The 27,500-nt window shown below is 39.2% G+C and overlaps 1 protein-coding gene across 1 annotated transcript in view; it reads left to right on the top strand.

Annotated features, from left to right (window-relative positions):
- The window catches only part of LOC140359272 (melanophilin-like), a 48,420-nt gene extending 20,955 nt beyond the window's left edge, over positions 1-27,465 (top strand). The window contains exons 4-14 of the mRNA XM_072444132.1: positions 3,893-3,934; positions 6,459-6,514; positions 9,427-9,519; positions 10,927-11,035; positions 12,067-12,299; positions 20,160-20,240; positions 22,473-22,796; positions 24,988-25,116; positions 25,197-25,265; positions 25,722-25,770; positions 27,317-27,465. Of these exons, the coding sequence (XP_072300233.1) occupies positions 3,893-3,934; positions 6,459-6,514; positions 9,427-9,519; positions 10,927-11,035; positions 12,067-12,299; positions 20,160-20,240; positions 22,473-22,796; positions 24,988-25,116; positions 25,197-25,265; positions 25,722-25,770; positions 27,317-27,465 (1,334 nt within the window). The remainder of the gene's footprint in view (positions 1-3,892; positions 3,935-6,458; positions 6,515-9,426; positions 9,520-10,926; positions 11,036-12,066; positions 12,300-20,159; positions 20,241-22,472; positions 22,797-24,987; positions 25,117-25,196; positions 25,266-25,721; positions 25,771-27,316) is intronic.
- Positions 27,466-27,500: the final 35 nt, after the last annotated feature.

The following is a 27,500-nucleotide window of genomic DNA, read 5'->3' as shown; positions in this document are numbered from 1 at the left end:
TCCTCAGATCGATCACGTCATCCTCACATCAATCACGCCATCTTCAGATCGATCACGCCATCCTCAGATCGATCACGTCATCCTCACATCAATCACGTCATCCGCAGATCCATCACGCCATCCGCGGATCAATCACGGCATCCGCAGATCGATCACGCCATCCGCAGATCGATCACGTCATCCTCACATCAATCACGCCATCCTCAGATCGATCACGCCATCCTCAGATCGATCACGTCATCCTCACATCAATCACGCCATCCTCAGATCGATCACGCCATCCTCAGATCGATCACGTCATCCTCACATCAATCACGCCATCCGCAGATCCATCACGCCATCCGCGGATCAATCACGGCATCCGCAGATCGATCACGCCATCCGCAGATCGATCACGCCATCCTCAGATCAATCACGCCATCCTCAGATCGATCACGTCATCCTCACATCAATCACGCCATCCTCAGATCGATCACGCCATCCTCAGATCGATCACGTCATCCTCACATCAATCACGCCATCCGCAGATCCATCACGCCATCCGCGGATCAATCACGGCATCCGCAGATCGATCACGCCATCCGCAGATCGATCACGTCATCCTCACATCAATCACGCCATCCGCAGATCGATCACGCCATCCGATCACGCCATCCGCAGATCAATCACGTCATCTGCAGATCGATCACGCCATCCTCAGATCGATCACGCCATCCTCAGATCAATCACGCCATCCTCAGATCGATCACGTCATCCTCACATCAATCACGCCATCCTCGGATCGATCACGCCATCCGCAGATCGATCACGTCATCCTCACATCAATCACGCCATCCGATCACGCCATCCGCAGATCAATCACGTCATCTGCAGATCGATCACGCCATCCGCGGATCAATCACGGCATCCGCAGATCGATCACGCCATCCGCAGATCCATCACGCCATCCGCGGATCAATCACGGCATCCGCAGATTGATCACGCCATCCGCAGATCGATCACGTCATCCTCACATCAATCACGCCATCCGCAGATCGATCACGCCATCCGATCACGCCATCCGCAGATCAATCACGTCATCTGCAGATCGATCACGCCATCCTCAGATCGATCACGCCATCCTCAGATCAATCACGCCATCCTCAGATCGATCACGTCATCCTCACATCAATCACGCCATCCTCGGATCGATCACGCCATCCGCAGATCGATCACGTCATCCTCACATCAATCACGCCATCCGCAGATCGATCACGCCATCCGATCACGCCATCCGCAGATCAATCACGTCATCTGCAGATCGATCACGCCATCCGCGGATCAATCACGGCATCCGCAGATCGATCACGCCATCCGCAGATCCATCACGCCATCCGCGGATCAATCACGGCATCCGCAGATCGATCACGCCATCCGCAGATCGATCACGTCATCCTCACATCAATCACGCCATCCGCAGATCGATCACGCCATCCGATCACGCCATCCTCAGATCAATCACGCCATCCTCAGATCGATCACGTCATCCTCACATCAATCACGCCATCCTCGGATCGATCACGCCATCCGCAGATCGATCACGTCATCCTCACATCAATCACGCCATCCGCAGATCGATCACGCCATCCGATCACGCCATCCGCAGATCAATCACGTCATCTGCAGATCGATCACGCCATCCTCAGATCAATCACGCCATCCTCAGATCGATCACGTCATCCTCACATCAATCACGCCATCCGTAGATCCATCACGCCATCCGCGGATCGATCACGCCATCCGCAGATCAATCACGCCATCACCAGATCCATCACGCCATCCGCGGATCAATCACGGCATCCGCAGATCCATCACGTCATCCGCAGATCCATCACGCCATCCTCAGATCGATCACGCCATCCGTAGATCGATCACGTCATCCTCACATCAATCACGCCATCCGCAGATCGATCACGTCATCCGCAGATCCATCACGCCATCCTCAGATCGATCACGCCATCCGTAGATCGATCACGCCATCACCAGATCCATCACGCCATCCGCGGATCAATCACAGGGCTCCGACGAGTTGTTTACGCCGCGTCTGGCCCCGAGGCTTCTGGGATACGGAGCTGAGAGAGCGTGTGATTGGCCGGAGAGCGAGGGCTGGAATAAGACCAACATTACGGAGATGTTTAAATCCACCGTCGATCAATGGAAGTGTGCAGGGCCTAAAAAATTATTATAAGTCACTCCCGGCCCAAAACTATGGAAAAAAGTGCAATTTATAATCCAGAAATTACGGTACATAGCATCTTCAAGACTCAACGTAAACATATAGGGAACATAAATCCTCTAGAGCTTTAAAATGAGCTCATGAATTGGAATGGCAGCAGAGTTCGTTGTCAGCGCATGGTCTTTCTTGAGCGCTGCATGTGATCACGTGGATGAGGCCTGGACGTGCATGACTTCACTCTCACATTCCTGCTCCGGTTCCGTAAAGCGGTGGAGCAGCGGTCCGCCGGGCCCCTGAAGACCCGCTGGTGTCACCCGTGTCCACGAGAAGCAGCCAGGGCTCCGCAGACAAGCACGGGCTTTGTGTGCGGACAGGAACAACACACTAACTCAATCAGAGCTGACGGCCGACGACAAATTCACTTTTTCGGGCTAATTCTGGATCTGATTTGGCTGATTTTATTTTCCGAATCAAAGAGAATGTGCCTGTTTTAGATCGCGGGTGAAGCTGCTGTTTATGATCTGGATTCCATATGTTCTTTGTGTTGAGATATTGGTTGGATATTGGGCTGAAATAACTAAGTAACTGTCATCTAATTTATTCAGCACAAGATTGAATTGGGACAGTGAACATTGTAAGATCGGATCATTGTAATTAGCTCCATCCATCTCGGTCAAATCAAGTATAGACAGTTGGTTGACCGCTGAGATTAGTACATTAGTTTCCTCTGGTATTGTACATTTGTAGGACGGTCTGGAAAACAAAAGTGAGCATAAAAGTGTCTACCAGATTGTAAAGGTTTTGATACTTTAAAATGAATTCTTTGACTTATAGAAACAGGACTTTAAGGTACTTACATATAAGGAGTTAGTACAACCTGGAAATTAAACAGAGCAAACAAAGAAACAATGTAGAAAATGTAGCACTCATCAATATCTGTCCATTGGAGACCATCATCAATGTTTTGGTTTCTCCAGAGATTTAGCTTATTCCAAATTGTCTCTGTATTATTATTATTATTATTATTATTATTATTATTATTATTATTATTATTATTATTATTATTATTATTATTATTATTATTATTTCCACCCTCTTGACATGTTTGATTGGCTGTCACTTTTGTGGCGTTATCAAAGAAATGGGTCTCACTGTGGGCGGCACAATTTGCTATTTTCTTTTTAGATTTTATATATGTTGTTTTTATCATTGTTCATTGTTTTATGTTGCACCGAATCACCAAAGCAAGTTCTTGTGTTTGTGAATTCTGCTCCTTAGCAATGGCAATAAACCTTTTCTGATTCTGATTTCTGACTTTTAAAGAATGAAACTACAGACGATAGAGAGTTCTGTCATTGAAATGTAGTTCTACTGTAAGATAAGATAAGATAAGATAAGATAAGCCTGTGGTAATGAGCCTGTAGTAGACCGACTGCCTTCTGGGGGGCCCCTAATGGTCAAGGGACCCCAAGCAATTGCCTGTCCTGCCTGTCGTTTAGCTCCGCCTCTGCTGACGTGACCAATAACAATAGGAAACTTCAGTTCACTCTTAGATTTGATGTAAGACTCGAAATGGCTGCCGACGTTTAAGCGATTTCTTAAATGAATCATGCTTTAATTGTGTTTTCGTGATTGCTGTCAACAAATCTGTCCTGTTTTCTTCTTTGTGTGGTGTAGAACCCGGGGACTACGACACCAGGAGCATGCCGGACGAGCACTGTGAGTGACCCGTCCACGCTTTTGAACTACGCAACAAGCGCCGGGATCAAACTGAGATTCAATCATTTCAAATTACCAATAATCAGATTCCGTCTTTTTGATCAAAATGTCCACATCTGATCATCTGTCATTCAAAACATGTGGTTTGAGCAGAGACTTTGGAGGGAAAAATTTGCTTAGTTTTAGGGTTGAATGGCACTGAATAGAACAAGTATCATATTTTCCGGACTATAAGTTGCACCTTTTTTCATAGTTTTGGACGGGGTGCGACTTATACTTATATTTATACTTATATACTTATACTTCGGAGCGACTTATATGTGATATTATTTGTTATTTTCACACTTGCAACCGCATTTCATACTCATACATAGTGTGACTTTTATATGTTTTTTTCTTCTCTATTATGCATTTTTTTGGCTGGTGCGACTTATACTCCAGTGCGACTTATAGTCCAGAAAATATGGTATTTATAGTTTATGCTTGGGAAATTAATAGTGAAAGCGTTAAGAAAAAAAAAGAGAATAAATAATAATGAATCAAACATCGTGATCGATCAATAGAGAAAAATACTATGATAAATACTTGAATAAAGTATGAACAATGGCTTGATTTATAATGAACAAATGGTAAATTAAGAATGATTAAGTAACTGCTCGTTAAGTAACTGCTTAATTAATAACTTCTAACTCCCTAATTAAACTATTTCCAAGCCTGAATCATTCAATAAACTATATGTTCATTATGAGTCAAGCCATTGTTCATTTTTTGAGGTTAATTAAGGGACAGTTATTATAAAGTGGCCATTTTGTGTCGTATCACTAACCTTATTCTTTTAACATTTCTTTTCATATATTGACATTATTCTAACGATTCTGAAATGTAAAATACAGCCCATGAACCTTTGAAAGGCCGAAACATCAGAGTACATGCTGAGTGTTACTTTCCATTACATAAAGCAGTAGCTCAGTGGTTTGGAGGCTCGAACTCATGACTCATCTTAATAATTGTTGCCGTCGGGACCTCCCTGTGGATAAACCCTTTGTGTGGGTGGTCCGCATTCGCCATTCCAATATCCAGCTTTATATTTACATTTTACATGTCCAGATCAAAAGCATCAGAGCGACACGTTTTCCTTCACGAAATCGAAAGTTGTCGCGTTGTGATGATGTTTCGGTTCGGAAATCGAGACCAAAACATCAGCGCGCAATCAGTGTTTTGGCTTTTGGTGAACCGACTAGAGCCAGGAGAGTTAAAGACCTGGTTTAAAAAGCTCTTAATTAAAGAGGTTTATTGGGAATGCTGTAATAACACTTTCTGGTAACGCTGAGTCTACATCTGTAAAGTCTTAGTGCGGCTGACTCGTCTTAGTCATGTGGAAAAAACTTAGGGAAAAGGATGTGCATTGTTTGTTTGTTTGTTTGTTTGTTTGTTTGTTTGTTTGTTTGTTTTTTCGTTATCTCTTAATTTGTAGAGCTTTTTATTTACGTCCACTGACTAAAAGAAGAGAGGGAGATGATAACAAAAACGCGCAGTGTTTTAAGTTTTTTTTAGGTCCTCCTTGATTGTCATAAATATTATCACAACTTATGAATTGTGATGATTTTTGTTCACACAGCTGTATTGTAGAAGCAGCTGTTAACAAAATAAGACCGCTGTGAGCTGTCTACATCCACTTATAAAGGGCTTTCATTGTCTGAGAACCAGGAAGTTAGCATGCTAGTTATTGTTGTTAGCGTTACCCTGACAGAAAGTCTCTGAAAGTTGTTATAAACTCATTGCGGGGAATAATTAGGATGTAAAGAATACGTTAGGAAAGTGAGGAATAGGATTGCACAGCTCTAAACATTAAAATAAAAAATAAAATGTTATGTTCTGAAGACAGTAAAAATCAGGTACTTCTGAGAGGTTGAACAATAGGAGACAATTATGGGGAAAAGTACTGTATTTTCCGGAGTATAAGTCGCACCAGCCAAAAAATGCATAATAGAGATAGAAGTATATAAGTATAAATATAAGTATAAGTCGCACCCCGGCCAAAACTATGAAAAAAGGTGTGACTTATAGTCCTGAAAATATTTTTTCATAGTTTTGGTAGTTGGCTTGTTTATGCATATTATCACAAGGAATAAACCATCATCACAATAATCTTTGCAGCTTTATTGTGGAGTTTACCAGTGTTTACTTCCTAACATGAAGCTTGAGTTATGAGTTAATGTAAGTGCCAATGTTAATATACTTTATTGTCGTCACTAGAATAACTTACAGTGGGAATACTTTTACTCAAGTGATGTTCAAACTAAATATTACTCAAGTAAGTAAAAGTCTATAGTGACATAAAACTCAGTGAATATAAATGAACTGTACTATTGGTTGTACTTTACTGTTGTACTATTGGTCCCCTGATAAACACATGCACGTTTCTGCTCCTGGCTCATTATGTTGCAGACAAAAAGGTGTATTGTTTGACTCAAATGTATTTCTGAACACGGGACAAACACAAACACAAATCCTGTTTCTGTAGCAGAAGGATATGAGGACAACAGCATTGATCGATTAGATGGACACCACTACAAAGAGGTGAGTCAAAGCCTTTTCCTTTTGCATGTGCTGCTTGTACTTTAAACCATGTTGAACCTGTTTGCGTTTTCAGACATTAACAGCCACGAGAAAACATTTTTGTAACGTGCCTCAAAAACACACACATTTGTTTAGTATTAGCAACTGAGGCTGCGCAATTAATCACATTTTATTCAAGTATGTGATTCTAATCCTCAACGATTGAGACTTTAGAGCAGGGGTGTCCAAACTTTTTTCACTGAGGGCCGCATTTTGAAACTTGTATGGAGCAAAGGGCCACAAACAACCTGACAATGTCAAATTTGAAAAGTGCTTCATTTGAAGTTTTGCATTTGACATAGTTTTGATGCCTCCACACCTTTCATAAGACTTGGAACATTATTATTAGGTTGGTATAACATCAAAATGCTTGAATTTTTCCAATTTTACAGTAAAAGTACTACTATTTGTTGCTTTGGCCAACTTAGCAGGAAGCCGGAGGGCCAACAAACATTGGTCTAAGGGCCGCATTTGGCCCCCAGGCCGTAGTTTGGACATGCCTGCTTTAGAGGAACAAATGTGACTATTTTGTGATTAATCGCACTCCTTTAAAACTTGTATTATTTATTTTATCTATGTATTTATTTATAAAAGGGACAGTGCATATTCATGAACAAATGATACCATAATGTAAGGCTGGTTTGTTCTCCCATTAAAGGTTACATAATACATTAAAAAGGTTACATTAAAAAGGTTACATAATACATTAAAAGGTTACATTAAAAAGGTTACATTATACATTAAAAAGGTTACATAATACATTAAAAAGGTTACATAATACATTAAAAAGGTTACAAAACACATTAAAAAGGTTACAAAACACATTAAAAAGGTTACAAAACACATTAAAAAGGTTACAAAACACATTAAAAAGGTTACAAAACACATTAAGTCCACAGACATTGAGAGCACACACAGGAACACACATAATCACAGAAGCACATTACAATGAAGGACAGGAACAATTCACCACCACAAACCCAGGAGTGGTCAGACACACGTTAGTTTTACAACTCATAAAACATCAGTGAACAATATGAATGTATAAAGTGCTAGAGCGGAAGCTGATAGAATTCACACATTACTGTATATTTATTGCACATACCTCAAAGTGCTAAACGGAGTTCTTCTGGATTGTGCTCACTGGTTTGTCATGATCACTCCTTTAAGTTGTGAGTGTCCCTCTGTCCACAGCCCACGTACAATAGAACATTATGATGAAAAGTATGTTTTCTCAGAGGCAGCTCACAGTCACCTCTGCTCTTCCAGAGGTGCTGGAGCAGCCCACTCTTCAGGAGGAGGAACTGAGACAAGCGTTTGTGGAGTTTTAACAGTTGAACAGATGTTTTATGTTCAGGAAATTGTTGGTAAAAACCCATTTTTTATTTGTTTTTGGAAAGCATGAAATAAAATGTAATAAAAAATGAAGATTGCTCAAAAAGAAATCAAGATTTAACAGAATGATTTGCCCATGCTCATATTGCCCTGTCCTAATTAGTGTTTTTTGTTCATTGATTTGTTTGAATATTTGGTAAACAAAGCCAGACTATTAGATTTAGCTCATGTTTTTTCAATTTCTTGATCACAAAAATATGTTGCAAATGTGTTTAACAATCCTAATACTGGACTTGGTGAATAGTGACCAGTGATCTAGTCCAGCCTCGGCGCTGACAGCTGATTATGCACATTCAATCCAGCCCTGACTACAGTGCATTGTGGGTAAATTCCAGGTTGTCATGGTCAATCACACAGTTAAAAGGCTCGAGTCCAAGTCTTGTAAAATGTCTCCAGTTCATTAGAATCTATCATAAAGTAAAGATGTTTGAGTGAACTATGGCAGCAGCTCTGTTTTATCTTCACTGCTGCTGACTGTGAAGGGAAATGTACTTTAACTTCAATTCAAATGCATGTGAGGGAAAAGTATTCATATGAGAGTGTTACTACTTATACAGTGCCCTCTAGTGCTACAACACCATCAGTGCAATTGTAGACTCAAACAAAAATAATCTGTATATTTTGTTTCTAATTTGTTTTTGATTGTTTTAATATTATTTTTTAAAGAGAGACAGATATTTCAATGTTATTTGATTTTTTGGGATGAAATTGAAGTTTAAAAACAAAAGTACTATTTGAAATATGGAAATATGGAAATGTAAAAAAAAAGACCATAAAATCAGCAAAAAGATGGTTAAAGTGTGTTTGTGGGCTTTTTTGTCTCGAGTACCCCTCACACCTAGTAATAGTACTAGTATAGTCATTTTTCATCTTTTTATTAACATTTTAAAGGGATTAAGATGAAGATATGTTGATTTTTTTATTGACAGCGTTTATGCATGTAATTAACAGTTACATTCTTGTGTAATGCACTATTAAATGTAACTTTTTATTTAATTGTATTTCATGTGGACCAGGGAGAAGGGTTATTGCTGTTGTTATAACTAATAAGTATCCTGAAGAAAGAATGAAACAACTACAACAACTACAAATAAACTGTTCCTCCATTAAATAGTAGATTGACTTACTATTTGTCATGCTTATTATATTTTATTTACATATATTTTTAAAGTCCAAAATGATCCTACAAAAACATTAATAAGAATTTAATATGTATCACAGTGAACATGTTATAGATCACTGAGACACTTCTGCTGGTGATAATAACTTTATATAACATAATAGACATTTATGAATGAATAACAAACCATTATCAGTCCCGCTATAGGAAAACCATGAATGTGTTTCCTTCTAAGCATTTTGTCTCGTGCCTAAACAGGATTTGAGACTTTCTTTGCTCTGTTTTCCCTATAATTGTCTATGATTCATCTTTATTCCTCTGGGTGATGGGCTCTTCTCTTTGTTCTGCTCGCATGAAGATGAAAAAGCCGAAGCGGCGCCTCACGGTGGATCCTGTAGAGCTGGGCTTGGGCTTTGGCTATCTGAGCGAACCCAGAGGACGATACTATCAGGTAGAGGCACGGGTCTGCGCGCTTTACAATCTGCACGCAACTCTTCAAACAATCTCTCTTTCAATTTCACATCTGTAACACTGTCGATTTCCCCATGTTTTCCTCTTACAAAGCCTCGCCCCCTGTAGTAAATAATGAATAATAATCACACAAAAGATCATTTTCTGGAGATTTTCTGGGGTTTTTGCCTTTGCCTGGAACGTTTCACAGTATGGAGTGTATTTAACATGCATTCATCCAAACACAGCTGTTTTTAATGCTTAAAAATCTCTTGCTGGCTTGTTGGCGGCATCTGTTTGTCTCCATGGCAACGTCATAGTGGGGAACATTTCAGACAAAGCAATGACGTCTCCGTGGAGCAGGTGGCACGTTCTCAACCAAAATGATTGTAGTGCACCTTCAGTTAGAATAAGTTAGACTAAGTTATCTTCACCTTTACATCTCGCTTTGCCATAATGTGTGACTTGAGGCGCGTTCACGCTTTATCGTTATCTGGCCACGCCCAATTTGGACACGACGTGGGCTCGGTTTGGTCCTGTTCTAGTCCTTGTTTAGCACCGATATAGTCCAGGTTTAGTTTCGGGTTTAGTCCTGGTTTAGTTCCTCAACCGTGGATTCACTTTGGCTCTGACAGTCATGACAGTTTATGTATTTAAGGTTAAGTTTATGTATTTAAGGTTAAGTTGGTGCCCAGAGTCAGGACAAAACATGGGGAATCTGCGTTTCAGTTTTATGCAGCTAAAATCTGGAACAGTCTTCCTGAAGATGTGAGACAGGCTTCTACTCTGACAATGTTCAAATCTAAGCTAAAAACAGTTTTGTTTAGCTGCGCATATGACTGAAAGGATTTTTTCTTTGCACTCTTCTCTTTTGTTTGTGATTTTATTAGTTTAGAAAATCAGTTGGATTGATAATTTTTAATTTAGTTAATTTTATTGTATTTCTGTTTCTGTCATTTCTTTGTGATTTTAATGCATTTTTCCTTCTGTGAAGCACTTTGAATTGCCTTGTGTATGAAATGTGCTCTACAAATAAACTTGCCTTGCCTTGCCTTAAGTTTTAAGGTTAAGTTTATGTATTTAAGGTTAAGTTTATGTATTTAAGGTTAAGTTTATGTATTTAAGGTTAAGTTTATGTATTTAAGGTTACAGTCACATTTCCAAAAAACACGATATTCGAATTAGACTAAACTGGAACTAAACCCAAAAGACCAGGAATAAACAAGGACTAGAACAAGAACAGACAAAGTCAAATAAAGCGCTCATTCTTGGACCAAACAAAGTGTGAACGCAGCGTAACGTTCAGCTTCCTCTAAGTATGTCAGTGTCTTCTTTTATCATGTTGTCTCTTCCGCCGGTTGAGAACACTGGACAAAAGTCATCACCGGTCTCGTGTCTTTGTTTGCAGTCCCACAGCCCCAGTGACAGCGTGAGCGACGCGGGGAAGACATCGGACTACAACAATGGCGGCCTGGACCACAGTCAGGGGGTGGAGTCTGCGATCGGTCAGCATCACGGTAACGCCCAGCAATGCACATAGAACAAACTGTACACAGCCTATTACGTGAGAAACACGCGCTATCGATGGGAGCTCAGGCACCACAGTTTTATCCTAAGTTTCATTTGTCCTCGGAGGTCAGAGGTCGGAGGTCGGAGTTTCTGTGTCAAATCCCAAAAACAATGAGCAGTGGAGTACAGTTTATCGACATTAACAACGCAAAACAAGTAATATAAACCAGGAAAGTGTTCAAATCAGCCAAAACGCGGATCTAATCAAGTTAATTTATTGACACGGACAGTATTATTACAGCGTTATTACAGTGTTATTACAGTGTTATTACAGCGGGGAGACAGTGTTATTACAGTGTTATTACAGTGTTATTACAGTATTATTACAGCGTTATTACAGTGTTATTACGGTGTTATTACAGCGGAGAGACAGTGTTCTTACAGTATTATTACAGTATTATTACGGTGCTATTACAGCGGAGACAGTGTTATTACGGTATTACGGACCGTAGGGAGAAACCAAAGGTAAAACACACCAAGAACTATCGATATTTTTTCCCTTCTTATTTTTAAAGTGTAGATTTCCAGTGTGAATTTACAACTCTGAGGCAGGATAACAACTGGAACACAACATTAGCTTGATGTAGTACAAATAAAAACACAAAAGAACAAATACAAAAATCTCACATTCACACATTTCCAGATCTGATGATTTAAAGGTGATCTAATGTTATTCATCTGCATGTTTATCAAGACTTGTATTTGAATAAATGCAGTTTAATAGGTTTAATTCTATACCGTGGAACATCCCAAGAAATTACATCTCCATGGAGACAAGCAGGTGACAGACCCTCCACCAGAAACGTGTCTACACAATATAGTCATTCCACTCTTTTTCAAACACAAATACAGTTCAGTTCAGACTTAGGAGCGACACATTAATACTTTGCTGTTATTGTGATATTGTGATATTTTTGGTTCTTATTGATCCTTTTAGTTTGACTGTTCAAATAGAAGGTTCTCGTCATTGTTCCCTCAGATGAGTTTGCGTACTCGGAGGGCTGCGGCCCCTCTCGCTCCGCGTCTCGCCTCAGTTACTCGTCCTGCGGCAGTGGGAGCGCTGGGGGCCCCCGGAGCTCCTCCACTTTCCTCCCGGGACCCGAGGACTCGGAGGAGGACGAGCTCTTCCACAACTTCCCCCTGTACCAGAGTCACCAGGCCCTGTGCAGCCACGCCTCCCAAGACAGCCTCAACTCCAACAACCCACAGCAGGTACGCGACAAGGCGGTGGTAGTAGTAGTAGTAGTAGTAGCAGTAGTAGTAGTAGTAGCAGTAGTAGTAGTAGTAGTAGTAGTAGTACTTGAAGTATTACAAAACTGAAAATCAAGCAAACCTGTGATTAAAGAGACTTATTGTGCTTTTGTCTGCTATATAATTGTAATCTACGACACGCGTCCCAGGAGAGCCTTAACTCCAACAACCCAAAGCTGATATGCAATAAGGTGGTGGTAGTAGTAGTAGTAGTAGTAGTAGTAGTAGTAGTAGTTGAAGTATTACAAGACTGAAAATCAAGCAAACCTGTGATAAAAGACGTAAAGAAGACTTATAGTGTTTTTGTCTGCCTTAACTCCAACAACCCACAGCAGGTATGCAACAAGGTGGTAGTAGTAGTAGTAGTAGTAGTAGTAGTAGTAGTAGAAGTAGGAGTAGTAGCAGTAGTAATAGTAGAAGTAGGAGTACTTCCAGTATTACAAGACTGAAAATCAAGCAAACCTGGGATTAGAGAGGTAAAGAAGACTTATTGTGCTTTAGTCTGCGATATAATCGTAATCTACGACACTTGTGTAATATTCTGGACGTGTCAAATTGCAAGATTGATCTAAATCGACAAATAAAAAAACAAGTCTGCGTACTTCCATAGAATTCTGTCCTCTGGCTCTGGCTCATAACCTTTTTCTACTCCAGCAGCGACTCTTATTTTACCAGCCAATACGTTGACCGCCTGAACATTCTTCTCCTGCCTCAAAAAACAAGAGAACGACAAAGTAAATCATTGCATGGTTAATGTTTTAGAACAATAATCAATCACGAGGTCAGTATAAAAATAAAGTCCATATCCAGTCCTTTCTCCAGAACCTCCAGAGTTCAGAGCGGAATCTTGACAGTGCTCGGGTCATTGTTGAAGCAGTGATACTTTCATGTTGTGAGTCGTCAAGGCGCTTCATGAATGGATCTTAAAATGAACAGCACAGAAGCAGGAAACAGGCCATCACCTCATTATAGAGTCTGAACCTCTTTTCCCATGAAACCCCCGAATAATGTGTGTAATTACATTTTTAAACTATGGACAGAGTTTGAATTAAATGTCACGTGAACCTAAGCTATAGTTTTATCAATTAAAACGTTGAATAAATGCACGAGGACAGACAGAAGATAGAGAAAATTTTCAACAACGATCAAACTGGGATCAAAATCAGACCAAACAAGTAACACAACATGGATCAAGGCCAACTTAGAGTAAAAAGGAAAGTTATGAAGACATTTTTAATCAAATATCAAATATAAATTTTCTGTCGGATGGAAAACGACACAGGAGAAAGTGTCATTGCAATATTTAGGCTGATGCAATATCGATTTTTGTACTAGCATAGTGCGATATATTGTGGAGCCCCGATTGTAGGGAGAATGTGACTATTTTTGGTTTTTAAATATCTCTTTTTTCCCTCTTCTCAACATTTACTGGCAAAATGACTTGTATTTTAAGACCAGCAGGTGGCAAAAAACATAAAGTTACCAGTGCATCTTTAATGATTCATTTTAATAATGTACTTTCTCATCTATATTACATATAGGTGCTCATATTCATAAATCCACCTTTGATTTATTGTATTTAGTTACTTGTTCAGTGTTTTGTGGTCTTCAGCGTTCACCATTTTCTGTAATAAAACCATCTTGTTCACATTACGTATAAATACTCGCAATAATAAAATTAAAAAGGCTCACAGTTTAATAACATTACGCAATATTATTCCCAGCCCCGTCTGACATCAATCGCATGTGGTTTTGGAAAGAGTAAAGTTCAAAGCACTTTCTTTTGGCAAAATATAAAAGATTGAAATATATGGCAGTGAAGACACAAAAGTACAGTTTGGGAGCATTATTAGCGCTGTTACGTACATACAATTATATTTAAACACTTCAGGCTGATCATCAATGATATTTGAGGCTTCTTGTGTTTTGGAGTTCAGACTCTGGGAAAAATTGCAATATATTAAATGTTTATGCTCAGAATAACCAGCAGTACACTTAGAAACGCTTAATTTGTGACATTAACTAACTACAATCATTGTAAAACAAGTAAAGTATTACAAATAATCTGTTGTTTTACTGATAAATGCAGTAAATTAGACTTCTGCTGCTACTCAGTGCAGTGGAGGGCGAAATGTCATACTTTCTAAATATACCGGAAGAGGAAATACAGGAAGTGTCATGAGGCAACTGGAGAGGGTCAAAGAGGCCGAGTCACAGCACACGGATCGAGAATACTGTCCAAAGTAATCTAGATTCCATTACAGCCTGAGAACATGAGGGATTTGTAACGTTACACTCGTTACTTTTGTCATTTTAGCTCTATGTAGCCATATTCATATTAAAACTAACTGTTTAAAAGGGACATATTATGAAAAGCCTCGTCACGTTTACTCAAAGTTGTATTTCGTTTGATTGATTCATACATGTTTGAGTAATCCTGTTTCTTTACTCGTGATTATTGACTAATCTAGACTCTTTCTCACTTCTTTGGAATAATAACAATGATGATTCGCACAAACTCTTGTCAAAGCATTTGTTGTATTTCTATATTTCCGTCAGACTCCACAATATGGCAGTAAATATTGTACCGTGACATGAACATAGTGATAATATTGTACCGTGAGATTTGCATATCGTTGTAGCTTTATAAATAAGTCTTATTTCTCACTTCCTTTGGAGCTAAAATAGTTCTATTCATCAATACAGTACATTGTTTGAAGCGTGACTTGTTAATTGAAAAATATAGATAGTTTTTGTGACTTTTGCTTTGAAGATATGCAAAGTTGGAATATTAAGTATATGGTTTACAATAAAAAATACAAAAAATACAAAAAGCTGAAAATAAATAAATAATGAAAATAAGTTTTAAAGTGATTCATTTCACAGACATGTCACATTTGTCTGATAATTAAACCTTGAATAATACCTTTAAAGACATGTTTTTACACATTTCTGTTGGATTGACAGTTTGAATATTATAATACGTTGATTGCTGATCACATATTTTGCATGCGCTTGTATAAACTAAATTAAATACATTATTTAATTGAAGACTTTTTTTGGATTTCTGAACATTTTCAGTTTTCTCTACAGTTTTACTTTGTCGTTTCTTTTAAAAAACAGCCAAAATTAAGCTGTACATACGAAGTAAAAGTGAATTAAACTCGTTCCCCTTTACAGCGCTGTACAGTATCAGAACGAATGTCGTGTTCATTAGTAACACCAGACGATGTGATGATAATAATACACAGTCAGAGCGTTTACTCATCATTAAACTGGCCCCGGCGTCTCGAGGCAAACAGATCCGGGGGTTTTTCCAACACTTTGCACGCCTTGCAATTCCCATCTAAGTTTATCGGTGCGACACGTGGAGCGATGCGCGGAGGACAGCTGCCTGGCGCTGGGAAGGTTGCCGTTGGTTACATGACATCAGGGTCTATTTACGTGAGAGCGCCGGGAAGGATCACAACAACTGTTCAGAGAGGAGGGAGGAGGGAAAACAGACTTTGTTTACCATTAGTTTGGCTGCGTCTGCTGCTGCTGCTCGGACCAGAAACCCACACTGTGTCATCGAGTGTACTTCAGCAGACCTGAGCTTCTTTAAACGTTACACCTTTGTTGTTTTTATTTTATTTCATTTGTATTGTCTTTATGAGCGCTTAAAGACAACTTATATCTAGAGACAACTTATATCTAGTTCACAATGACAAAGTGGGTAGAACATGAAAATTAATATTATGTCGGTAAATATTCAGATTCAGTTCAGTTCAGGTACTATTTCTGGATATAAAACGTGATGGAAAAGTTATTTATGTTTACATTTTGCGCTGCGCTTATCACTTTGGGCTGTTGTCGGATTCAACGACTAAAACCGGTTTCAAAAGCTGCGTTATTCATTAAAACGTGCGCAAATGGTGCAGAAAGTTTTGTTTTTGTTGACTGCCGTAAGAAATTAATTGTGAAGCTTGAAGAATTGTGCGGGCCTCTGGCTGTCTTTTATTATTTTATATGTTTTATGTTGTTTTTAATTCGTTTTTATTCTGTTTGTATGTATTTATTTATTTTTTATTGTATTATTTTTTTATTTTATCTTTTTACCTATTTTACTTTTGCTTGTTTTGTACTCTGCGCAGCACTTTGGTAAAATGTGCTATACAAATAAAGTTGGTTGGATTGAATATGGGATTGTACAGTCGTCACAGTGAGTTATGAGAGACATTAGACTGTAGAGCTGAGCCTGGATCTGGGTCTGGTGCAGCTTCATCTAGCATTATCTTACTGCGTGTGGTTTGGGTTCATGAGAGAAACCAGAGCACCAGGGATGAAGACACCTGTATCTGAGTTAAAGCGCCCCCTACAGGCCGCACCGCACGACTCATTGAACTAAAATGCAGTTAAGATAGGAATTTGTTATGAATTTTGCTAAAAGTTATACAAATCTTAGCACAGAATAGCACATTTTTTAGCTTTATAATTTCACTTCCTGTTTGTAATTGCAGATTTATCTGTTATAGTGCAGCAGCATGAGGAGTATGGGGAAGGGGCCGCTGCTGCAAAGGCTTATGGGACTTGTAGTTCTAGTGGTAAATGACTGAATATAGATCAATCAAAATTGCGGACCCGCAGTTCTGACACACTTAACCACTCCAGGCTCTTTCTCATGTTTTGTCCTCATGTTTGCTCTTCTATGTGTGATTGAACATGCCTCATTTCCTGGATTTAGTCTAACACACAAGGAAATTACCGTATTTTCCGGACTATAAGTCGCACCGGAGTATAAGTCGCACCAGCCAAAAAATGCATAATAGAGAAGAAAAAAACATATATAAGTCGCACTGGAGTATGAAATGCGGTTGCAAGTGTGAAAATAACAAATAATATCACATACAAGTCGCTCCGGAGTATAAGTATATAAGTATAAATATAAGTCGCATCCCAGCCAAAACTATGGAAAAAGGTGTAACTTATAGTCCGGAAAATACAGTACTCACCAAACACTGGGGGAAAAAAATATTTTATTTGACAAATGAAAATATATGGGAGCGCCTTTATTTTGTTGAATTCATGTTTAGAGAGTCAAAAAAGTTGTACATTAGGCACATAATTTACACTTTTGTGTAAATTATGTGCCTAATGTGATGTCACTTCCTGTCATTTTCTACAAATTTTTCAACGTTTTCTCCACAAATACCTGCTCGATTGGTGTAAAACTATCATTTATACGTACCATATTTTCCACACTATAAGGCACACTGGATTATCAATGAATGGTCTATTTTCGATTATTTTTCATATATAAGTCGCACCGGACTATAAAGGCGCATTAAGTGAAACAAAACGTGTACCACACAAAATCACTTCGAGGTCGGAGTGATTATAGTGATTATATATATATAAGGCGCACTGTTGTTTTTTGAGATTTGCGCCTTATAGTGCGGAAAATAGGGTTTAACACGTATAAATACACAGAATAAATCCAAATGATGTCAAAACGAGTCAGTTTGTCCCATTGCAGAAAACAAACACCACGTTATAGAAATGTACGGATGACACATAGTTTGAGTTCCATGCGTGACATTTCATCACTTGGCGTTACTCGGCTACAAAACACGACAAAATAGATGATATTGTTGTTCCGTGTAAGAGGTCTCAGCAGGGGCGGCGCACAGTCCTGTTGTCTCCTCTCCACCTGGTCCAGTGCTGATAAAAACCTGTTCAGATCGCGTGTCACGGCCAATCGCTCTCACAGTTTGACCTGGACAAATACAAACATGATCTGCAGACTTCAGAACACGTGTGACTCCTCTGTGGATCAGCTCACGCACACGGTGTATCTGGATGTGAGCTTGTTTTGATGCTGAAACCGTAGCTGGCATCAAAGTGTGATTGAGACGCACTCGGGGCAGGACATGGTCGTGTCAAAAGGATCAGATGGACCTGGGCTCACGCTGAGGGACGCTGAAACAAGGTTAATAACATAGCTGTGACTGGCACGTGTTCATCGAGTAACGTCACGCCTCAGTTTGTTGTGGTTGATCAGCTGACTGCGAATAGAGTGGTACAGACGCATATTAGCATTTTATAACCTACAATGACATAGATGCGTAAATATAAGAGTAAATAAACCCACATTTTACATAAGTGTTATTGATTACAAGGTTGTTCTTGAAAATATTTGGCTGATCTATAATGGTTGAATAGATTAATTATACTTTAAAAAAAACAATCATTATTGTTCATTTGAAATATCTCATTTATATTCTGTATTATTTTTAAAGGAGTTCAAAATTATTAATGGTAAAGGGCATTGTATTGTAATTTATCTGGCCTATTTTTATAGTAGTATTATTGCATTTATTATATTATATTACCAATCATAGTTAGGTTCTTGAATCAAAGACTATAATAATCCATCTGGGTCACAATGTCCTCATCCCCAAAGCTGTGAGTCCAAACAGTGACTCATTCATTAATCGTATTTTATTTCTCATTGAGGCTTTAGAAAGTTCAAAACAACACCCCTATTTGTGTCTCAGTGTTTTTACATATAACTGTGCTCTCTATTTTATGATTTATGCATTTAAATGTCCACATCTAGTGCACAAATCCCCCTTGAATGTTGACATTGCTCTTGTAGTTGTCAGTATTTCTGATCATGGCCTCAGCTCTGTGTGGGGCGGGGTCAAGGGGCGGAGCTCCTATTTTTAACTTCTCCTAAAATAAACACGTGACTCAAAATGTCAACACGCGGCCCCCGACTCACACCACATCAACACTGCTGCTTTGGAAAACTCACATTGGGCATCAACATGTTTGGGGAGAAATTAATACCATAAATACCAGTAGAAAAAGCTTCAGTTGTAGTCATCTGGACTCAGTTTGAAAAAATAGACGTTTCGACTCTCATCCAAGAGTCATTGTCAATAAAAGAATTTAGATCGAGAACTCCGATATTAATACTGTTCTGTGGTAAGACCCGCCCATTGGGAGGAGCCTTCCTGAAGTAGAAAGAGTTGTTTGTTTCAACAGAAACTCCCCCCTTGTATCTACCGAGCTAGCCTATTCAGAATCTTAATGGGCTATTAGAAACCTCTTTGTCTTTGTAGCCCATTAAGATTCTGAATAGGCTAGCTCGGTAGATACAAGGGGGGAGTTTCTGTTGAAACAAACAACTCTTTCTACTTCAGGAAGGCTCCTCCCAATGGGCGGGTCTTACCACAGAACAGTATTAATATCGGAGTTCTCGATCTAAATTATTTTATTGACAATGACTCTTGGATGAGAGTCGAAACGTCTAATTTTTCAAACTGAGTCCAGATGACTACAACTGAAGCTTTTTCTAGGATGGAACACGCCTGGACGAATGAGGGATTACACCGACATAAATACCAGTGATTTTCAAACTGTGGGCCGCAAACACCCGGTGGCTGTTATCAGTACTGCAACTCCCACATTTTGCACATATACTAAAAGAATACATATATTTTTTTTCCATTATAACAGATATGAATCTTCTTTGATGGCTGAACTTTAACCTCTGCTTTTCCCGTTATGTTAAAGTGAGACAAATGCTAAATGGCGGAGTCCATATTTGTAAAAGGTGATTTAGCCTCATGTCATACTGTCGATTAGTATATAAGTTGTGTAAAACTGTTGTATAAGCTGCACATTCGTAAAGTTTTAGCTGTAAACTTTACCCATAGACTTAAAGCAATGGTTCTCTCACTTTTAACCAGTCACTGATGTCCTTAAACAGCAAAAAATGACCCATAAAATAACTAAATTGAGCGTTGGAACAGTGATTTTCCCGCTCTCCCACAGATCACTGACCTGAACAGGCGGATGTCGGCCGTGGAGTCTATGCTGAACCGACTGGAGCAGAAAGTCACCACCACCGATCAGGTACGGTCGATGTCGCCGTGTTAGAGCGATTGAAAATGTGACATTATTACAACATCATCTGTATTTAAACTGGTAGATAACAACTGCAATAACGCTGTCTGAGTTGTATATCAAGAAAGAGAGAGAGAGATTGGAATTGCAATAAGCGCCAATATATCACAACCCAGAAAGCCATTACACATAAATACTCTTGATTTCTTTGCAAGGAAAAATCATGTTTTCTATGTGAATCTCACGTTATTTCCAGTTCACGCGGCATCAACGAAACTGGGACAATCTTAATATTTTGGTAATACTAACCTATAAACTACAACTTTATTAGACTTTATGCCTAATTTTATCAAGCCACTAAAAAATCATTTTCAATACTTAGGAAAAGGCTCATCACCAGATACAATATGCTGTAATTTTAAACACTAAATAACAGTACTTTCTTTGTTATGTTGATGAGATCATTCTAAAACTGTTCAGGAAAGGACAAAGGTTTATTTTTTCTTGTTCAAAGAGTATTCATATTTGATACTTGTTTTAGCATCTATTAGTACGATTTTTGATACTTTTGATAAGCCAATTTATGATATGATTGTGTATTAATAGACACACAGATGTTACATATTATTACAACATTTGTAAGACCGTTTTGTGAAATACAATAGATATTTCCCCTTTTTTCACCGTTTCACGGTGTTCTTGGTGTTTTCTGAGCCTCAAAATTAGGTCACTTAAATGTAAAGGCAATATTTGTATTTGTATGAGTACAAATATTAGTAGTAGGAGTAAAAACCTGCTCACCTTCTAAATCAATGCCAGCACAGTGGTTAAATAAATATCCCCCATCTCAATCCCATCCACGCTGTCTGTTTTTAATGGGACGTGAAGTCTGTAATCCACAGAGCATAAACAGAGCATAAACGAACACTGCGCTTTGTTAATTACAGGATACGGGACCACAAATCGAGGCAATATCAGACAGAGGCATGTTCCGGGCCTCTTTGGTGGCAAAACCGCTGCGTCGGTCAATTAGAGCTCTCTGCGTGTCGGACCGAGAGAGGACTCGACACGCGACGCAAATCTACCTCCTTCGCTCATTCTGATTAGATGGAAACAGGAGAAGTCCTCTAGAATAATGGACGTGTGTGAAAACATACGGCGCATCGTTTAGTTTGTACGTACAGTGCACATGACTGAATTCTAATTAGTTGTTTAACGTTTGACACTTGCATGAGAAACACCTAAAGAAAGACAATGTCGTACCAAACAGCCTTCTAATGGAGGAATATTGTATGCATTATTGACTTCCAGTATTATATTTATTCATATTTTACCAGGAGAAGGCTTGTTCTGGGCTTTGAGTCAACTATGACTATGAATTAATATATTACTCATCAAATCAAACCCATTTTTCCTCGTTTATAAGACGGTAAGACGGTTCCTCCTTGAAAGGACACATATTATGCAAATCTTTCTTTTTTGAGCTTTTAACCATATTAAAACTGTATTGTATTGTGTTGTATTTAGATTCACGCTTGTTTCATTGATCCTGTTTACGCGCTCCTCTCCCCGTGAGCCTCAGAAAAAAGACGCGGTTCAAAATTTCACAGATTTGTTCAAAACTAGAGAGGAAGGTTGTCTCTCTACTGTTTTTAAGTCAATAAATCATTGCCAGACTCGCTTTGCTCTTTGTTCATGTCACGGTACAATATTTACTGCGATATTGTGGAGTCTGACGGAAATATAGAAATACAACAAATGCTTTGACAAGAGTTTGTGCGAATCATCATTGTTATTATTCCAAAGAAGTGAGAAAGAGTCTAGATTTGTCAATAATCACGAGTAAAGAAACAGGATTACTCAAACATGCATGAATCAATCAAACGAAATACAACATTGAGTAAACGAGGCTTTTCATAATATGTCCCTTTTAAACAGTTAGTTTTAATATGAATATGGCTACATAGAGCTAAAATGACAAAAGTAACGAGTGTAACGTTACAAATCCCTCATGTTCTCAGGCTGTAATGGGATCTAGATTACTTCCCTCACCTGCCAGTAGATGGAGTGGTAACATGAACCCTGATGACGGAGTGCTTTCAGTAGATACATTATTTTAAGTTCTAAAACATGAGATTCCAAAGCAAAGGTACTCGTATGTTTTATAGTCAGTAGCAATACAAATAATCCTTCATATGAGTCATTATACTTTATTTATATCATATCCATGTGCTTTTCCAGCTCTCCCTGCAGACTCAGACCCCCTGCAGCGTGTCTCCAACGCCCGAGTGGGAGGTTGAACTGGAGGAGCAGCAACTCAGACAAAAGCTGATTGAAATGACCAACGGCATAAGTGACCACAGCCTCAGCGATGATGATGAAGAGGAGGAGGAGGACGAGGAAAACGAGGCCAGCCGCCCCGAGTCCTACCAGGACGTCCCGCTCTGGAGAAGCCCTCTGCAGGGGGATGCTTTCGCCAGCAGGATCCCCACCAGACCCTCGTCCAGACTGAGCAGCGTCAGCCTGGGGGCCAAGGAGCGGGTGCAACGTGGAGAGCATGACAAGGTGATTCGGAATGAAATGTGTGGCACTGTCGAGGGACAAAACGTGGTCAGTCCGGGCTCGCACTCAGTCACAGCGTTTGGGAAAGGCAGAATGTTAAGATGGATTCTTCGAGCTGGTTGGGTGAAAGTCGCATCGCAACAACGTTATTAGACTGATGCCGATCAGGTCATTTTACCCAAAAATATATTATTTAAAATGATTACCAACTTAAAGCGTACTTACTTACTCACTCACTTACTTGAATACTAACTTTTTTACTTACTCACTTACTTAATTACTTAATTACTTCAATACTTACTTACCGTATTTTCATAGTTTTGGCCAGGGTGCGACTTATACTCCAGAGCGACTTATATGTGATATTATTCATTATTTTCACACTGACGACCACAAGCGGGCGCTCTAGGCTCTAAGCGACGCAGAAGAAGAATCTGCACTTCCTCTACCTCTGGAGTTTGTGGAGTTGTTTAGAAGTGACACAGAGGAAGAAGAATTCAGTGGATTTAGTGATTTGGGGTAAAACTGATGCTTTGGTAAACTTGTTAGCATGTTCTTTATGCTATAGTTATCTGAATAACTGTTAATATGTCACGTTAACATACCAGACACTTACCACAGTTCTGTCTGTGCCTCATGTAGCTGAAGGTGTTAGCGTTAGCATACGTCATGTAGCTGAAGGTGTTAGCGTTAGCATACGTACACCTATTCACCATGTTCTCTCATCTGTTATTATTTTAAACTGCATTTCAAGATGAAATGTCTGTTCTTGGCCTTGGATTTTATCAAATAAATTTTCCCCAAAAATGCGATTTATAGTCCAGAAAATACGGTACTTATGTAATTACTTATCTCTCACTCCAAATCACAATTCTGCTGGGCCATTTTGCTGTAGTAGTTGTCACAGTGGTATTTTTGTCAGATTATGGAACTTACTTTCAAATTGTGGGCGTAACAATCTAATATTTACCTCTGTTAAGACTCATTTATGCTTGAGACACGGAGGCTTCTGTTCGTCCTCTGCGCTCCGTCCTTCATTGGTCCGTCTCCTCAGAGTTCGTGGATAAAGTGACTAGAAGAAGCTGCAAAACAAATAAACACTACTTTCACCTTGTTTTCTTCACTTTTTTCTAACACATGTGCTCTATGGCTGTCGGTGTCTCCATGTTTGGTTTTCTTTGTCTATTTTCTTCCATTTTGGTTCATTCTCTAACTGACTTTGAGCGCCCTCTGGTGGGGATGTGACAGAACACAGTCTTGGCATAAGAAACAGCTAACTTGGAACGCATACCTGTTTATGTAGCGGACAAAAATGGAGCACGAATAAGGCTCTAGTGTAAATATCTGTAATTATCCGTCCTTTTACACTTTAGCATTAGCTTTAGCTTTAGCTTTAGCACACTGCTGGCTCACATCTGGAGCTCAGCACATTCCCTCACAGTGAAACAATCCTCTGGCTCTTCACTGTTCTCTGTGTTCAAACCAGTCTCACTGGCGTAAATCAACTCGACTCCAGCTTTTGGTTTGTTTTCCTTTTACTCCCTCTGCCCCATTTTCAGACAAACTTCTCTTCTTTTTCCCTATAAACGTAAAATTTATATCCCGATTAAACCTGAACTCCAAATGCTTTCTTTGGCTTGTTTGATCTGGACTGGTCCATGTGTTATTAAAAAGAACATCGAGCAGCTGCCTTTGTTCTGCTTAATGTCAAATAGAGTTGCACTTAGCTTGGAATGAGACTCAAAAGTGTTTATACAATCGTCCTGAGGACTTTCTTCTGGAAGAAAGTTGAGTGAGATTGAGAAAAACTGTACTTTTAATGAAGAAGTAAGTAGTGTGTAGTTTTGGAGGCACCTGTTGGGAACATCTGAGCGATTCAAACCGTTGTAAAAATAGCCTGTCCTGTATCTATTTGTTTGCACTGTTTTAAGTTCCCCTGAAACTGATCTTGGGTAACAAAGAAGATTAGTTTCTGTACTAGATTAAGTATTGATTAGAAACTGGGTTTCTTGATAACACTACATTACACGATTGATAATGACCATGATTAAGATTCAGTGAGTATTTTGCTGGTAATATATCTACTTATCTGCTAAAATTACATATCTATATTTTCAATCTAATCTCTAACATATTGTAATGACACACATATGTGACATATTTATCTTTCACTACATCCACATGCAAACACCAGTCATGGGAAAGCCTGGACCACAAGTCTGCAGAGGAGAGGTCTCGATTCAGAGGCTCCACTGCTCTTCTGTCCCAGCTCGAGGACCAAGTGGCTCAGGCAGCAGCCGATGTGCAGAACACTCGGAGTCAGGTAAGAAAATACACTAGAATATATAAAGCACAGCCACAGTTAAAGTGCATTTTCAAAACGAACAGACATTTTATTCCCAGGTCTCCTACATAGAAAACAAGATCGCTGCCCTGAATGCGGCTGGGATGCCCGTGGAGAAAAGGAGGAAGGTAATCAATAAAACCTTTCAAAATATTCATAGATATCATAAAGCCTAAAGTCACTGGGATAGGCTCCAGTCACCCTCGACCCCCCTTGACCCCCCTTTACCCCCCTCGACCCCTTAAGGCAACAAGCGGGAGAAGATGAGCGAATGAACATCCTCATAATGCCAGTGTAAAAACAGTATATCTCATCATGTTCTAGGACATTCTATAAAACTAAACCCAACAACTCCAAAGGGTTCAGGAGCAGCTTCAGTTTGACTTGGGCCTTATTTTAGTCCAGGGTTTTATGAAAAATAGTATATTCCAGGCCTTTTAAAACAAATATGGATTTTTAAACAGCTGATTTGATCAAACATTAACTATACAACATTGAATCTCTCTAGTTGTCTCTTTCCCTTCACTGCACTTCTACATTTTGTGCTTTTTAATATGTTTTTTCCTCTTTTGTTTTGCCTCTAGTCTGCGATTCCGGTCCAGGCTCGAAGGATGTCCCAGAACTTTCCCACAAGTAAGAAACACTGCACTGTCTGAGCTGTTCCCAGGCCGTCCCCCGAGTCCAAACATCTTAACATCATTAGAATATGAGAACATGCGTCTCTCAGCGTGTGTAATCGTGAACCAAATGTGTTTACATCCATTCTGGCAATGTTTGAGTAGAATACACGGCAAAATATACAGCTTTATGTAATGAGAAGACACTTTTTTAATCATATAGTTCTATTCTCTGTAAGAAAGAGAGAAAAGAGAGAGTCAAATACCACATTGATCATTAAAAACGTCCTTATATTAGAGTTCTCATATAGACCAAACCATTCTCAAACTACTCAAAAGGCACGATTTTGTTCTGTTTAGGGGAGTTTTTGTTCAAATAAGTTTCTCATTTCGTAGTTTTAGCATTGATTTGTGTCTGAGTGTTCGTTTTACAGGCAGGAGCAATGAAATAGCTTTGTTATATGCCACATTCTCTGGTTTTGTTACCTTACGGACGCATTTACAGTATGAACAGCATTGGGCCCAGTACGGAACCTTGTGGCACACCATATCACATCACACACGGATATACGAGTTTTGAGTAACCAAAAACAGGCATAAGCAAAAGTCTAGTGTGCGTCCAGTATGAAGTCATTTACATTCTACAAGTCACAGTTTTAACTCAGAATAAGTGTTACATCTTTAACCTTAATAACATAGACATATTTATACATTTAAATAACTGTCTTTGATGGAGACAATTTATTTTCAAATACAAAAAAAGAATTACGTATTTTCCGGACTATAAGTCGCATAGTTTTGGACGGGGTGTGACTTATACTTATATTTATACTTATATACTTATACTCCGGAGCGACTTATATATGATATTATTTGTTATTTTCACACTTGCAACCGCATTTCATACTCTAGTGCGACTTATATATGTTTTTTTCTTCTCTATTATGCATTTTTTGGCTGGTGCGACTTATACTCCAGTGCGACTTATAGTCCGGAAAACATGGTACACGCTTTCATCACTTTACTTATACATTATTCCATAACTCAGCCCCAAGAACAGACGTCATCAACAACATCTATGTTTAAGTAGATTTTTTTACATTTGGCAAAGAAAAAGTACATTCGTGTCTTAAATTATATATTTTTTACATTTTATTATGTTTTTTATTATTATTTTTGGAACACCTTTTGGAAGAGTATTTCATTTTGCTTTAAACATTATTTAAAGTATTATGATCATAGGTTTATAATTGGGAAGGTCTTTCAATTTCATAAGATTATATTTAACAAATACTGGATTTTTATGTTCAAAATATCCGACTTTATTCATCACGCGTATGGTTTCTGTAACAAAACGATATTAATGATTAAGGTCTTGAAAGTCAAACCCCACAGCTCAACACAACAGGACCTATGTACCTAAGTATGACCAGAACTACACGATACCACGTGAGAAGACGTGAAGTGGGCGTGCCAGAGCGGAGGACGCGAGCGGACGACTGTAAAAAAACACAAATAAAGTGTAAACTGTGTATTAAAAAACATGGATGTATTATTTTCAGCCCAGGCCGACAGGTTTGTGAGGAACGCGTCCTACAGGGGCTCTTTGACCCAGAGGAACCCGGTCAAGAAGCCCCCGCCCCAAGCCAAGTGTGCGGTACGACCCCTGCAGCGCCCGCGCCAACAGAGTTCACTCACACCGCCATTTTAACCAATCAAAACAACAAATGTGCAATACGTGCAATC

Source organism: Eucyclogobius newberryi, unplaced genomic scaffold (assembly GCF_026437365.1).
Source record: "Eucyclogobius newberryi isolate DKJ021-1_F unplaced genomic scaffold, fEucNew1.0.hap1 SCAF_14, whole genome shotgun sequence".
Lineage (NCBI taxonomy): Eukaryota > Metazoa > Chordata > Actinopteri > Gobiiformes > Gobiidae > Eucyclogobius > Eucyclogobius newberryi.
Note: the sequence above shows the minus strand (reverse complement) of the source record. Positions and strands in the feature narration are given on the sequence as shown.